Source organism: Helianthus annuus, chromosome 5, assembly GCF_002127325.2.
Source record: "Helianthus annuus cultivar XRQ/B chromosome 5, HanXRQr2.0-SUNRISE, whole genome shotgun sequence".
Lineage (NCBI taxonomy): Eukaryota > Viridiplantae > Streptophyta > Magnoliopsida > Asterales > Asteraceae > Helianthus > Helianthus annuus.
Genome location: NC_035437.2, coordinates 41,998,666 through 42,014,056, shown reverse-complemented (window position 1 = coordinate 42,014,056; position 15,391 = coordinate 41,998,666). Strand labels below are relative to the sequence as shown.

Sequence of the window (15,391 nt, the reverse complement as noted above, 5' to 3'; positions counted from 1 at the left end):
GTTTAAGTAGATTTTATTTTTATAAAACTGATCTATATAAAAAATTAGAAATTAATTTCTGTTTTAGTTTATAAACATCCTTCGTCTTAATAGGAAAATTAACTTAGCTAGCGGTTGGATGAAAATTTATAAAAATTATGTGACAAACCTATTATTTTTTTCATATAAAAATTACATATATATTCTTTTTTATTATATATGTAACAAAATTAATTAATTAAATAAAAGAAATTTAAAAGAGTTTGAGTAAATTGCCAATGTCGTCCATGTGGTTTTATATTTGCCAGTTTCATCCAAATATCCTCAACTTAACAGAAAAAATAAACTAAGTTAGTGGTTTGGATGAAAATGACAAAAAGTTACAAACGTTGGGGGCAATTGTAACACCTCGAAAATATAAACCTTTATATTAGAATTATAAAGAATAAATAAACAAGAGTTAACCAACTAGGAATTTTAACCTAGTTACTTACAAGTCTTGAGATAACTTACTAAGGTTAAAACACTTAAACTTAAAGCTAAATGATAAGTGGAGGAACTAATCTAGTCAAATCTGAAAGTTAAATGCTGAAATAGAAAACAAAAACACACAAACCACACACTGGTGGGTGTGTGTCGATCGAACAGATGGAGGGCGACAAGGGGTTTATTCCAAACCCTAGAATTTTCATAAAATTCACAAATTGAAGCTGCAAATCTGCTCCAAATCAAGGTCTAAACACAAATTAATGATCACCTCGTTGTAGGGATCAAAAGGTATGTAAAATTTTGGTATTTTGATCCATCATGAATTCTAGGTTAATTGTGAAAAACTGAAATTGAGCCTAAATACATGATGCATGAATGAATCTGAAGTAATATGGTGTCTAGAGTTAAACCCTAGATGATTTCTTGTAAAATTCTTCCATGATACTTGAGAAATTTATAATCACCATTGTAGGTGGTTGATGAAATTGTAGAAACTAGATAAACACTAGGATTATGATGTCTATGCTAGTGAAGGCTGAATTATACGATAAAATTCAGTAACTTGATGTTAAAAGTGTGTAAATTACTTAATTGAGGTAAAATTTGGTGTAAATAACATGTCAAGAACCTAGCAATGATTAACTAGAAATCTGACCCGCTAGGTGTTCGTAGAAACGCCTAAGTGAAGATCAAAGTATTAATAATCGGACAAAAACGCAGATTAGATTACCGTAATAAATTGTCCGTTATTGATTATAAAAGAGTTCTAAATTGGTTGCGAATGGAACTCTTTAGGTAAGGAATCCGGGTCGTCAAGTGGACAAGCCGGGGGTGATACACGCTTAAAGGGTGCGCTTTGAAGGTACCAAATTTACTGTTTCGTTTCATTAAGTCTATATATTAGTCTTGTGTCGTTATTTTGGAACATGGTAAACAAGATAGACCAATATGTCACGAAAGTGACTTTGTGTCTTAAACAAGTAAAAACGGGTCCAAACAAGTGATAGAAATGGATTCTTGAAATGCCTCGAGTGGTGCCTAAATTTCGGCATCCAAACGGGTCAAAACAAGTTAAAGAGTAAACTTTGATGTTGGTTACCATTACTTGATGAATGGTTATATACAAAGCGTAAGCCGTGTAGCGGACAGGCTAAACTATTTGAGAAACTTAACTCCTAATACAGGAGTTAAAGTTCGGAATTGTAAGCATGTCAAGTAGTGTAAAAAGGCAAGCACGAAACCTTGGAAATAAGCATGTAGATTATTGCGCAAACGATTCCTCGAGAGGGAAGCGAAACATGATAGTGGGTAAAACCCAGATATGAGTAACTAGCCTTAGTTATGTGTTAAACGTATTCAAAATTTAAATTACAACGATGTAAGAAAAGTATCGGCAAAAACTGCAAAAAAAAAAAAAAAAACAAGAAAGCATGTACAGCAGCTACCGTAAATTACGGTGGCTACCGTAATTTACGGTAGCCAGTAAAACGTTACGGTAGTTCTCTACTGAGTTACGGTAGACCACAGTTGCCTAGGGGCCACCGTAACTTACGGTGGCTACCGTAAGTTACGGTAGCGCCCAGCCACGAAAGCTGAATTTTCATATTTTTGGTTACTTGAAATTGTTTTTGAACATAGTTTCGATTATATTAATTTCCAAGGATGTTAATACTAATGTGTATCAAAAATTTCAGTTTCTAGGTGATCCAAGTATGGGGGATGATGATCAAGCGAAAGCAATCGAACCGAACACACAAACAATCGCTTCCGCACTTGATCTGTTTTGTTTTAAGAATATGTAAACACTTTTAACTGTGTCATGAATGTTGTTTAGTAGGATATTAACGTGAATGTTATGCATAGGTATGGCCTTTAAATCATCAAGTTGCTTTTGTAAACTCTAAATTTTGGTATCAAATGCAAAGTTTTATATCAATAATCTAGTATTTTAAGCTGGATCTTACAAGTTGGTATCAGAGCTCAAGGTTGCCAATAAAGTGTTAAGTTCAAGCTTGATCAAGCATCCGGTAAAAGTTAATAGTTTAAATAGATTTAGAAAATATAGAAATAAATCATGAATAAATTATGCATGTAAAGAGTGTGTAAGCTCACTCAAACACAAGAAATGCATGAAACAAGAACGATTGAATCAAGTTGGGAACTTGATTGAATCAAAACAAGTAAAGCATGTGTTATAAATGGAATGTTTAACTATCTACGTAAACATTTCAGTAATAAAGATGGCGGACGGAGGTGATGATGATGCGGTGCCAAGAGTCACCGAACAAATGAGGGTAGTGATTGCCGAAGAGGTTGGAAAGGTGATCGAAAACAGCTTGTCGGGCTTTATTGATAAAATTCAAAACACAGTTTTATCAATAGTGGACGAGAGAATCAAGAAATTGGAAGACGGCGCTAATTTAGCAAAAGAAAAGTCTGGAGGACGAAAGCCTTGTTCATACAAGGAATTCATGGCATGCAAACCGCCAGTATATAATGGGGAAGTGGACCCAATAGTATGCCAATGGTGGCTCAGTGATATCGAGGGAGTGTTCGAGAGAACTCATTGTGAAGAAAATGACTACGTAGCCTATTGTACGGGTCAATTAAGGGGCCAAGCGAAAGACTGATGGGATAACAAAAAGAAAGAGATTGGAAGTGAAGCGGCTAAGGCCATGACATGGGAGGAGTTTAAGACACCGTTTCTTAAACATCATAGTCCCAAAGCGGTCATTAATAGAATCAAGGAAGAATTCATGCAACTCAGGCACAAGGGTGAGTCCATAGAAAAGATCACGGGGATGTTTATGGATAAGATGAAGTTCTGTGATGAATTGGTGACGAATGAAGAACAGAAGATATACTACTACCATAACATGTTGAGTGCAGAATATAGAGAGTTCATAACCCCTTCAAAATACGAGACCCTTACCGAGATCATTAATGCTGCTCGAGAAAGGGAGATTGAACTGAAAAAGAGCATTGAACGGGGTGAACAGAGGGCACAAGAAGTAAATCCAAGCCCTACCAAGAAAGCACGAACAAATGAAACCGCGAAGAAATCGGATACGAAAGGTGGGTCGCCAAGTTGTAAAATTTGCAGGAAAGGTCACAAAGGCGAATGCCGATTCAAGGATAAGCCTTGTCCCATATGCCGAAAAACGGGACATATGGCTATATCATGCCCAGAGAAAGTGACTGTTTGTTACAATTGTTACCGACCGGGTCACAAAAGATCGGAATGCCCAGAACTGGTTGGAAAGAAAGATGGGCAAGACTCGAAAAGTGAAGCCCCGAAAGCAAAAGCAAGATCTTTCCAATTGACCGCTGCAGAAGCAAAAGTCGAACCTGACGTGGTCTCAGGTATATTTACTATAAACTCGATTCCCGCACGTGTGTTATTTGATACGGGTGCGAATAAATCTTTTATTTCATATGGATTTATTCGGCATCCTTCATTTTTTCTAACAAAATTACCTATGCCTTTAGAAGTAGAGATAGGTAATAACAAGAGCTTTATTGTTTGTGATGTATGTGAAAACTGTAAAATGAGCATTGATGACGAAGAATACACAATAGACTTGATTCCGATGTCGATGGGAGAATTCCAAGTGATCGTGGGGATGGATTGGTTATCCCGATACCACGCGAAGGTGGTTTGTTTCCGAAAGGAAATAAAACTGACGTCTCCTAGCGGAAAGCAAGTTACGATATACGGTGAAAAAGGAGGTAACCCGGTGCTATGCTCAATGCTAGAAGCCCATAAACTTATGAAACATGGATGCAAGGCTTATATGGTATACGCAAGCGAATCAGAAAAAGAACCCCTCAAAATTGGAGATGTGCCGGTGGTACGTGATTATGAAGATGTATTCCCGGAAGAACTACCGGGAATACCACCAGAACGGGAGGTAGAGTTCGGAATCGAATTGATTCCGGGTGCAAAACCCGTGGCCAGGGCGCCGTATCAACTTGCGCCGTCAGAGTTACAAGAATTGATGTCTCAAATCCAAGAATTGCTCGACAAGGGGTTTATCCGACCGAGTGTGTCCCCGTAGGGCGCACCAGTTCTATTCGTGAAAAAGAAGGACGGCAGTATGCGCATGTGTATCGATTACCGAGAGTTAAACAAACTCACGGTGAAGAATCGATACCCACTCCCAAGAATCGATGATTTGTTTGACCAGCTACAAGGAGCAAGTTGGTTCTCCAAGATAGATCTTAGATCGGGTTATCACCAATTGAAAGTCAAGGAGGAAGACGTACCGAAGACGACATTTCGTACGCGGTACGGGCATTATGAGTTCCTTGTAATGCCCTTTGGGTTGACTAATGCACCTGCGGCTTTCATGGACCTCATGAATCGGGTTTGCAAACCTATGCTAGATAAGTCAGTAATTGTATTTATCGAAGACATTTTAGTATACTCGAAGAATGAAGCTGAGCACGTGTGTCATTTGCAAGAAATATTAGAGACACTCAGACGAGAAAAGTTGTATGCAAAATTCTCTATGTGCGCCTTCTGGCTACGAGAGGTGCAGTTTCTTGGGCACATCATTAGTGCTGATGGAGTACTAGTGGATCCGTCAAAGGTAGAAGTTGTGTCAAAATGGAACCCTCCAAGAAATCCCTCAGAAATCTAAAGCTTTTTAGGGCTCGCGGGATATTATCGGAGATTCATACAGGATTTCTCCAAAATTGCCTTGCCATTGACCAAATTGACTCGCAAGGAGGAAAAGTTCATGTGGGGCATCGAACAGGACGAAGCCTTCCAAATGCTCAAGGAAAAGTTAACTCACGCTCCAGTGTTAACATTACCGGAAGGAGTTGACGACATGGTAGTTTACACAGATGCGTCGCATTCGGGACTCGGGTGTGTTTTAATGCAACGAGGCAAGGTCATCGCCTACGCCTCGAGGCAATTGAAGATACATGAAAAGAAATACCCGGTTCACGACATTGAATTGGCGGCGGTGGTGTTTACCTTAAAGATATGGAGGCATTATTTGTATGGGGTAAAATTTACGATCTTTACTGACCATAAAAGTTTAAAGTATTTCTTCGATCAGAAGGAATTAAACATGAGACAAAGGCGGTGGCTGGAAACGGTCAAGGATTTCGACTGTGAAATACATTACCACCCCGGGAAAGCCAATGTAGTGGCTGATGCGTTGAGCCGAAAAGCAGATTATACCCCGATACGGGTACGATCGTTGCAGCTCATTGTGACCTCGGGCTTACTAGAACGAATCCGAGAAGCACAAGATGAAGCAGTAAAGACGGAAAACTGGAGAAAGGAAAGGATTGTTGGCCAAGTTAAAGATCTCGAGGTAGGCAGTCACGGCTTGAAGACACGTTTCAATAGAATTTGGGTCCCTAACACATGTGGAGTTAAAAAGCTCCTACTTGATGAAGCTCACAAGTCTCGTTATTCCATTCATCCGGGAGCGACCAAGATGTATAACGACTTAAAACAAAAATACTGGTGGCCCGGAATGAAAAGAGACGCTGTGAAATACGTGGAAAAGTGTTTGACGTGTCTACAAGTCAAGGCGGAGCACCAAAAGCCATACGGTAAACTCCAACCGTTAGAAATCCCGATTTGGAAATGGGAACATGTTACGATGGACCTATTAACCAAACTACCAAAGACGAACCGTGGTTTTGATGCTATATGGGTAGTTGTTGACAAACTAACCAAGAGTGCTCATTTTATTCCAATTCGTGAGACTTATACGTCAGAAAAGATGTCAGAAGTTTACACTAATGAGATAATAGCACGCCATGGGGTACCGGTATCCATCGTGTCCGATAGGGATACTCGGTTCACTTCAAATTTCTGGCGAGATTTCCAAGACCAAATGGGAACCAAATTGTTCATCAACACTGCGTACCATCCCCAGACGGATGGACAGAGTGAAAGAACAATACAAACGTTGGAAGTTATGCTACGGGCATGTATAATCGACTTTGGAGGCAGTTGGGATGTTCATCTACCCTTGGTCGAGTTTTCTTATAACAACAGCTACCATGTTAGTATTGGGATGGCACCGTACGAAATGCTCTATGGTAGGAAATGTCGAACCCCGGTATGTTGGGGTGAAGTGGGCCCACGTGAACTTGCCCACCAAGATATAGTACGAGCCACAAATGAAAAGATTGATGCGGTTCGGGCTCACTTGAAAGCGGCTCAAGATAGACAAAATTCGTATGCTGACAAAAGGAGGAGACCGATCGAGTTCCAGGTTGGCGACAAAGTCATGCTCAAAGTATCCCCATGGAAGGGGGTTATCCGGTTTAGAAAAAGAGGGAAATTGAGCCCAAGATTTATCGGGCCATTTATGATTGTTGAACGAGTAGGAAAGGTAGCTTACCGCCTTGAGCTACCAGAGGAATTAAGTGGAATTCATAGCACTTTTCATGTGTCACATCTTCGGAAATGTCTAGCCGATGAGATGACTTATATCCACTACGACGATATCGAGGTGGATGATAGATTAAACTATGTGGTAAGACCCATTGCGATTTTGGATCGTAAGGTGAAAACTTTAAGGAACAAAGAGATCAATCAAGTGAAGGTCAAATGGGAACACAGGAAAGGTGCGGATACCACATGGGAATCCGAAGAGGAGATGCAACGGCTCTACCCTGCTTTATTTGGTACGTAATTCGATTTCGGGGATGAAACCCTGTTAAGGGGGGTGGACTTGTAACACCTCGAAAATATAAACCTTTATATTAGAATTATAAAGAATAAATAAACAAGAATTAACCAACTAGGAATTTTAACCTAGTTACTTACAAGTCTTGAGATAACTTACACTAAGGTTAAAACACTTAAACTTAAAGCTAAATGATAAGTGGAGGGACTAAACTAGTCAAATCTGAAAGTTAAATGCTGAAATGGAAAACAAAAACACACAAACCACACACTGGTGGGTGTGTGTCGATCGAACAGAAGGAGGGCGACCAGGGGTTTATTCCAAACCCTAGAATTTTCATAAAATTCACAAATTGAAGCTGCAAATCTGCTCCAAATCAAGTTCTAAACACAAATTAATGATCACCTCGTTGTAGGGATCAAAAGGTATGTAAAATTTTGGTATTTTGATCCATCATGAATTCTAGGTTAATTGTGAAAAACTGAAATTGAGCCTAAATACATGATGCATAAATGAATCTGAAGTAATATGGTGTTTAGAGTTAAACCCTAGATGATTTCTTGTAAAATTCTTCCATGATACTTGAGAAATTTATAATCACCATTGCAGGTGGTTGATGAAATTGTAGAAACTAGATAAACACTAGGATTATGATGTCTATGCTAGTGAAGGCTGAATTATACGATAAAATTCAGTAACTTGATGTTAAAAGTGTGTAAATTACTTAATTGAGGTGAAATTTGGTGTAAATAACATGTCAAGAACCTAGCAATGATTAAGTAGAAATCTGACCCGCTAGGTGTTCGTAGAAACGCCTAAGTGAAGATCAAAGTATTAATAATCGGACAAAAACGCAGATTAGATTACCGTAATAAATTGTCCGTTATTGATTATAAAAGAGTTCTAAATTGGTTGCGAATGGAACTATTTAGGTAAGGAATCCGGGTCGTCAAGTGGACAAGCCGGGGGTGATACACGCTTAAAGGGTGCGCTTTGAAGGTACGAAATTTACTGTTTCGTTTCATTAAGTCTATATATTAGTCCTGTGTCGTTATTTTGGAACATGGTAAACAAGATAGACCAATATGTCACGAAAGTGACTTTGTGTCTTAAACAAGTAAAAACGGGTCCAAACAAGTGATAGAAATGGATTCTTGAAATGCCTCGAATGGTGCCTAAATTCCGGCATCCAAACGGGTCAAAACAAGTTAAAGAGTAAACTTTGATGTTGGTTACCATTACTTGATGAATGGTTATATACAAAGCGTAAGCCGTGTAGCGGACACGCTAAATTAGTTGAGAAACTTAACTCCTAATACAGGAGTTAAAGTTCGGAATTGTAAGCATGTCAAGTAGTGTAAAAAGGCAAGCACGAAACCTTGGAAATAAGCATGTAGATTATTGCGCAAACGATTCCTCGAGAGGGAAGCGAAACATGATAGTGGGTAAAACCCAGATATGAGTAACTAGCCTTAGTTATGTGTTAAACGTATTCAAAATTTAAATTACAACGATGTAAGAAAAGTATCGGCAAAAACTGCAAAAAAAAAAAATATACAAGAAAGCATGTACAGCAGCTACCATAAATTACGGTGGCTACCGTAATTTACGGTAGCCAGTAAAACGTCACGGTAGTTCTCTACTGAGTTACGGTAGACCACAGCTGCCCAGGGGCCACCGTAACTTACGGTGTCTACCGTAAGTTACGGTAGCGCCCAGCCACGAAAGCTGAATTTTCATATTTTTGGTTACTTGAAATTGTTTTTGAACATAGTTTCGATTATATTAATTTCCAAGGATATTAATACTAATGTGTATCAAAAATTTCAGTTTCTAGGTGATCCAAGTATATGGGGGATGATGATCAAGCAAAAGCAATCGAACCGAACACACAAACAATCGCTTCCGCACTTGATCTGTTTTGTTTTAAGAATATGTAAACACTTTTAATTGTGTCATGAATGTTGTTTAGTAGGATATTAACGTGAATGTTATGCATAGGTATGGCCTTTAAATCATCAAGTTGCTTTTGTAAACTCTAAATTTTGGAATCAAATGCAAAGTTTTATATCAATAATCTAGTATTTTAAGCTGGGTCTTACAACAATTTGGTATAAAAGTGTCATTTTGGACGAAAATGGCAAACTGCCCAAACCTCAGGGACGATTTTGACAACTAACTCTAGAGTAGATGGGGACGCAAACCAAATATGGGAGGACATGGCAAACACCATTACTAATGTGGCGAAGGAAACGCTAGGGGTTGTCAAAGGAAAGAGGTGTGGCCATAAGGAGTCATGGTGGTGGAATGAAGATGTGCATACTAAAATAAGGATTAAACAAGGGTGCTTTAGGGATCTTTTGAGGTGTACAGTCGAGGAGGAGCAAGCGATTTTAAGGGATAGATATAAAGAGGCTAAGAGAGAGGCGAAGAAGGCAGTATCAGAGGCAAAGAACGCAGCTTGCAAGTAGATGTATGATCGTCTGGAAACAAAGGAGGGGGAGCATGACATGTTCAAGTTTGCAAAAGCTAGAGAGCGTAGAAGGCAAGACTTAGGAGCAGTGAAGTTTTTAAAGGGAGAGGACGGATGCGTTTTGGTCAAAGAACACGACATTAAGATGAGATGGCAAGTATACTTCTACAATCTTTTCAATGACAGGAGGGATTACCAACAAGAAATTGAAGAAAATGATGATTCACCTACGCAAAGGCGGCTACGGAATAACGGCTACTGTCGACGTATCACACGAGAGGCGGCTACGGAATAACGGGAAAATGCCAGATCAATGGAGGAATAGTGTAGTAGTACCTGTGTATAAGAACAAAGGGGACGCCCAATGTTGTGGGAATTATAGAGGGATTAAGTTGCTAGGGCATACTATGAAATTATGGGAGAGAATAATTGAGACGAGAATCCAAAGAGAAACCCAAGTCACGGTAAACCAATTTGGTTTTATGCCAGGGCGATCGACTACGGAAGCAATACATATTCTAAGGAGACTGACGGAGAAGTATAGGGAGAAGAAACGGGACCTACACATGGTGTTCATTGATCTTGAAAAGGCCTATGACAGTGTGCCACGTAGACTGATTTGGGATAGTTTGGAGAGTAGAGGAGTTTCTGGGAAGTATATAGACTTAATTAGGGATATGTATGTTAGGACTGAGACTAGTGTCCGAGCGCCTGTAGGGGATACTGATTCTTTCCCGGTGGAGGTAGGACTCCACCAAGGGTCCGCTTTGAGCCCTTTTCTATTTGCAGTTATCCTAGATGAGTTGACAAAGTCAATTCAGGGGGCTCTTCCGTGGTGCCTGCTTTTTGCAGATGATATCGTGTTAGTTGCTGATAGTAAACAAAGCCTGAATGCGAGGTTAGAAGAGTGGCAAGCAGCTTTAGAGGGAAGAGGTTTAAAGATTAGTCGATCTAAGACTGAGTACTTGTATTGCGACTTTAGTGGAGTAGACAACGATGAGGACATTCAGATCACCATTGACAGTCAAGCGGTCCCGCAGGTGACTAAGTTCAAGTATCTAGGATCGTTTGTCCAGAGGGATGGGGAGATAGATAGTGACGTTGCCCACCGCATCCAGGTCGGATGGTGTAGGTGGAGAGCTGCCACTGGGGTATTGTGCGATAGGAGGTTCCCAACGAATTTGAAAGGGAAATTTTATAGGGTTGCAATTAGACCTGCTATGTTATATGGAACTGAATGTTGGGCCATTAAGGAAGTACAGGCACGCAAGATGGAGGTAGCAGAGATGAGAATGCTAAGATGGATGTGTGGCCACACAAGGTTAGACCGGATAAGAAATGATGTTTTTAGGGAAATGTTAGAAGTAGCTAGTATATCAGATAAGATAAAGGAGGGAAGATTGAGATGGTTTGGGCATGTGAAGAGGAGGCAGACGATAGAACCAGTTAGAGTGGTTGAAACCCTCGAGGTGGAGGGGAGGAGGAGTAGAGGCAGACCCAAAATTACTTGGGTTGAGCGGATTAGGCAGGATTTGCAAAAATTGCACCTCTATGAGAACATGGTCCATGATAGGAGCTCGTAGAGACGTAGGATTAAGGTTAAGGATTTCTAGGAGATGTTACAATTGTGTTTTTAGGTGTAGTGTATGGGCGTACATAAGTAACTATGTGTATAGGATGTTTTGTACAGTTGTGTTTCTAGGTGTAGTGTATGGTCGTAGATATGTAACTATGTGTATAGGCTGTTTGGTGTTGTCATATTTGTTCTGTCCTACCATGCACTATTTTGCAACTCATACTACATTGGTAGCTTCATACACACACACACACACCTCATGCTCTATTTATTTCTTTCCTGGGTGTTTTGGAGCCGAGGGTCTCTCTGGAAGCAGCCTCTCTATCCCTAGGGGTAGAGGTAAGGTGTGCCTACATCCCACCCTCCCCAGACCCTACAAATAGCTTTGCTATTTGTGAGATTTTACTGGATATGATTGATTGAACTCTAGAATTAATAGAATTAATTTATTTATTGTTTCAACAAAAAATAAGAAGTATTGTTTCAAAAAATAAGAAGTAAAAAACAAAAAAAAAAAAAGGTGAAAAGGGATTGTGGGACATATTTTTGGGCAGTACCTAAAATATTGAAAAACATCGTTAACGGCACGCCAACTATACATCACGTACGAGAGATTTCGATCGCCGTTGACAAGCTAAACCTCATTGATTCGCGTCGGAAACTATATATGTTCTTATAATCTTATGCACGCAAAACAACAACGTATTAATGTATCGAGGTCTGGGGATTTATCAAAATTGTTCCTTGGGTTTCAAATTATTCCGTGAATTCCAATGGCATTATTACGTGAACTTTCGTCCAAGAGGCTGCCAGATAACCTTGTGTTTGTCTTCGAAAGAATTTATGGTAAATATTTACCTTTAATCAAGTATTGTGGTTGATATGCATGTGTGTTTATGTATATTTAGAACCTTTCTTTCTATCTTCATTTCACTTCAATTCTATCTGGGGTCTATATTTTAATTTCATCTAAGTGATAGTGACGAAACACTGGTTAACACTTGATTATCCTAGCTGGTCGTCTCGTGAAGGGTGGTTCAATCTTTATGCCGTAAGCTGATCTCAGAGAGATGTCCTGCAAAACAACAAACCGGTGACTCGCCATAAGGAGGAGAAGATAGGGTTCTCCTTGTAACCACCATCCGGCGTGAGAATAAGTATTTGTTTTGAGAATAAATGTGTGTTAAGAGTAAGAGAGTGAGAAATCGAATACTTAAACCTGGAGGTAAAGTCTTCTATTTATAGCCGGAGAATAATGAAGGAGGAGACCTGCCAGTTAGCCAGTGCCTGCCAGTTGTCCGACCAGGAGTAATATCCTTTCTGTCCCCTCTGACGTTGTCACTCCTTTAGGTGACGTGGCGCGCAGTTATTCGTTCCAGCTGAGCACTCGCTTGTACTGGCTATCAGTCTGTCGCGATCGTTGCTGGCGTTTAGCTATTGGTGCCACTTGTTGTCTGTCGGAGCATCTTCCTTGTCACCAAGCGGTTTCTTCCAGAAGGTTCTAGAACCTTCTAGATGCGCTCGTGTGATGTGGACGCCAGCTTGGAGTGTGGCGTGGTCCCTTTAACATGTGTCCACTTATGATTTGAGACCATACCTCTTCAGCTAGTCAATATATAGCACACTTGGTAGGGAACATGCTTCTTAGAAGGAATATTCCAGGTTCAAACCTGGGTAAATGAGTTGTTTAGGATGAGAATAAAACACAAACAAACAAACAAAATACATATATATATATGGGGCAAGGAGATTGCTACATACCCAGGATAGCGGATTCTAAAAATATTTAACACCAATATTCACGTGGCATGCAAACTCCAGTCCTCGAATATGCTAATATGACAAAAAATAAGTCAACCAAAACAAGTATATAAACGTCCTAGACGACGCTTATGATTTTTTATAGACCATCTAGAAAGTAAAAAAAAAAAAAATTCATCTATCCCACGAGATAGATAGACTGCACCCAATGAAACCCTCGACTTCTTTATAAGTGTGGATATCATACATATATTAAAGATTAAAACTTATTTCAGTTTTAAAATTTGGTGTTATATATAGTCTTTGACTGTTGTTTCACCACTGGAGATTGGGAGCAAGATTACAAAGCTTATGTGGCCAAAGTAATAAATCAACAAAAGGAAATGTACCCTGAATCTTCAATCAAGATTCTTGACTTTCGGGAGGGAGATAAAGAAAACAGGATTGCATCTGCTTTCGCAGACTATGATCATATTACCATAATGGACTATCCTCGCCATTATGAAGGCTGTCCATTGCTCTCATTGGAGGTGATCCACCATTTTCTAAAATCAACCGAAAATTGGCTCTCGGTTGCGCAGCAAAACATTCTTATAATGCACTCCGAACTTGGTGGTTGGCCGGTTTTGGCTTTCATGGCGGCTGCACTTGCACTTTACAGAAAATATTTCACTGTTGAAACCAAGGCCTTGGAGATTGTTTATAAGAGGGCCCCTAATGATATGTTATCCAATATGTCACCATTGAATCCTATACCTTCTCAATTGAGGTACTTACAATATGTGTCAAGGAGGAATGTTACTGACATGGAGTGTCCTCCTGCTGATAAGGCACTCACTTTGGATTGTGTTATAATGAGAATGATTCCGGATTTCGTTGGAAAAGGGGGTTGCTGCCCTGTGCTTAGGATTTATGGACGCGATCCTTTGTTAAATGTTGATAAAACTCCCAAACTTCTGATCTCAACGCCAAGGAGACGGAGACGAAAGAATATCTGGTACAACAATCAGGTAAGATGTTGGGTATATATTACATATTGTTACATGTTTCTGGTAAGTGACATGCATGTTATGTTGTGAGAGTTGGATCATTCTTCTGAAGTTTGGTAGTCATTGCAGGCAGAAAGTGAAGTTGTTAACATTTATATTAATTGCCATATTCAAGGTGATATTGTGCTGGAGTGTATTGGCTTAGATGATGACATAATGAAAGAAAAAATCATGTATCGCACCATGTTCAACACGTCATTCATTGAATCAAACACGTTGATACTTAATCGCGATGAAATCGACGTACATTGGGATGCTAAGGAACAGTTTCATAAAGATTTCAGAGCTGAGGTATATGCATATTTCTTTAGATTAACATGAGTATTGATATCTGTTTTCATGCATACTTGCAGATTAACTAAATACATTTTCTTTCATTGAATGAAGCTTCTTTTCTCAGAAATGGAGCCCTCAGCTTCTATGGTTCCAGTAGATTTGTCTTATTTTGAGGAAAAAGGGCTCCCAGTGTTTGCTAAAGTTCAAGATATGCTTGGCAGTGGGGATTGGCTTGTTCCTAAAAATGATGATGCATTAAAAAGGCTGCACCAGATGCCTTTATCTGATGTTGTTAATGAAATGTTGAAAACAAGTTTTCAAAGAACCGAACCCAAAAACATGCTTCAAACACTTACTAAAAGAAACAATGATCAGGATAAGAATATCACTGTTGGGCCTAGAAGTATTTCCCTTCCCAGACAATTGCCATCATCAACACAAACATCCGTAGATGCTTCTAAGACTTCTCTATCTCTTTCATCATCCATGCTACCTCCTATAATCTTGCCACGTGAAACAGCAACTGCTTCATCAATGTCTCCTCCAGCGCCACCACCACCACCACCTGTGTTCAATCTGAGAAAGAAACTAAAGCCTTTACATTGGTCAAAGATCAATCAACCACCACAAGGAAGCATGTGGTTTGAATCACAAAAACATGGTGAAACTTCAAGGTGCTTTTTTTTTTTTTATTCTCGACAATTTCTACTAATTAGTTTTGGTGTCTTGATGTTCTCATATTTCTTGTGATTAATGTGGATTGATTAGAGCATTAGAGTTCGATATGTCGGAACTTGAGAATCTCTTCTCAGCATCCAGTCCAAATTCAGATTAGGCTGCAAAAGTAAAATCTGGAGCAGCTAATAAACCAGAAAAAATATCCCTGGTAATTATATAAAATAATTCAATCATATATATCCATATACCTGTCATTGCGTCACTCACGAGTTTTATGATATTGCTATTCTATCAAAAACTTAGGGACTGACCATTTGAAACTCCCTTGTATCTATTAGTTATTGATATTTAGCTCTTCTAACAGATTGAACACAGGTGACAGGCGCACTTACAACTGTGAGATCATGCTATCAAAGGTGAAGACACCAATGCACGAATTGATGGTAAG

General features: G+C 39.4%; 2 protein-coding genes across 2 annotated transcripts; both read left to right on the top strand.

Moving 5' to 3' along the window:
• Positions 1–3,143: 3,143 nt before the first annotated feature.
• On the top strand, positions 3,144–7,769 carry LOC118492101. The gene is made up of 4 exons (XM_035989885.1): positions 3,144–3,543; positions 3,658–3,831; positions 6,211–6,833; positions 7,740–7,769. The coding sequence occupies exons 1-4, from the start codon at positions 3,144–3,146 to the stop codon at positions 7,767–7,769; spliced, it is 1,227 nt and encodes a 408-aa protein (XP_035845778.1).
• A 5,554-nt stretch (positions 7,770–13,323) lies between these two features.
• On the top strand, positions 13,324–15,100 carry LOC110939116 (formin-like protein 18). Its single transcript, XM_022180957.2, has 4 exons — positions 13,324–13,950; positions 14,059–14,280; positions 14,377–14,939; positions 15,034–15,100. Exons 1-4 carry the CDS (start codon positions 13,324–13,326, stop codon positions 15,098–15,100), a joined length of 1,479 nt encoding a protein of 492 aa, XP_022036649.2.
• Positions 15,101–15,391: the final 291 nt, after the last annotated feature.

Coding starts and splice junctions, on each gene's coding strand:
- LOC110939116 (XM_022180957.2), top strand. CDS start 13,324: ATGTACCCTGAATCTTCAATCAAGATTCTTGACTTTCGGGAGGGAGAT. Junction 14,281..14,376: donor ATAAAGATTTCAGAGCTGAG/GTATATGCATAT, acceptor CATTGAATGAAG/CTTCTTTTCTCAGAAATGGA. Junction 14,940..15,033: donor AAACATGGTGAAACTTCAAG/GTGCTTTTTTTT, acceptor TGGATTGATTAG/AGCATTAGAGTTCGATATGT.
- LOC118492101 (XM_035989885.1), top strand. CDS start 3,144: ATGACATGGGAGGAGTTTAAGACACCGTTTCTTAAACATCATAGTCCC. Junction 3,832..6,210: donor CGAACCTGACGTGGTCTCAG/GTATATTTACTA, acceptor CTTATACGTCAG/AAAAGATGTCAGAAGTTTAC. Junction 6,834..7,739: donor TTGTTGAACGAGTAGGAAAG/GTAGCTTACCGC, acceptor TCACCATTGCAG/GTGGTTGATGAAATTGTAGA.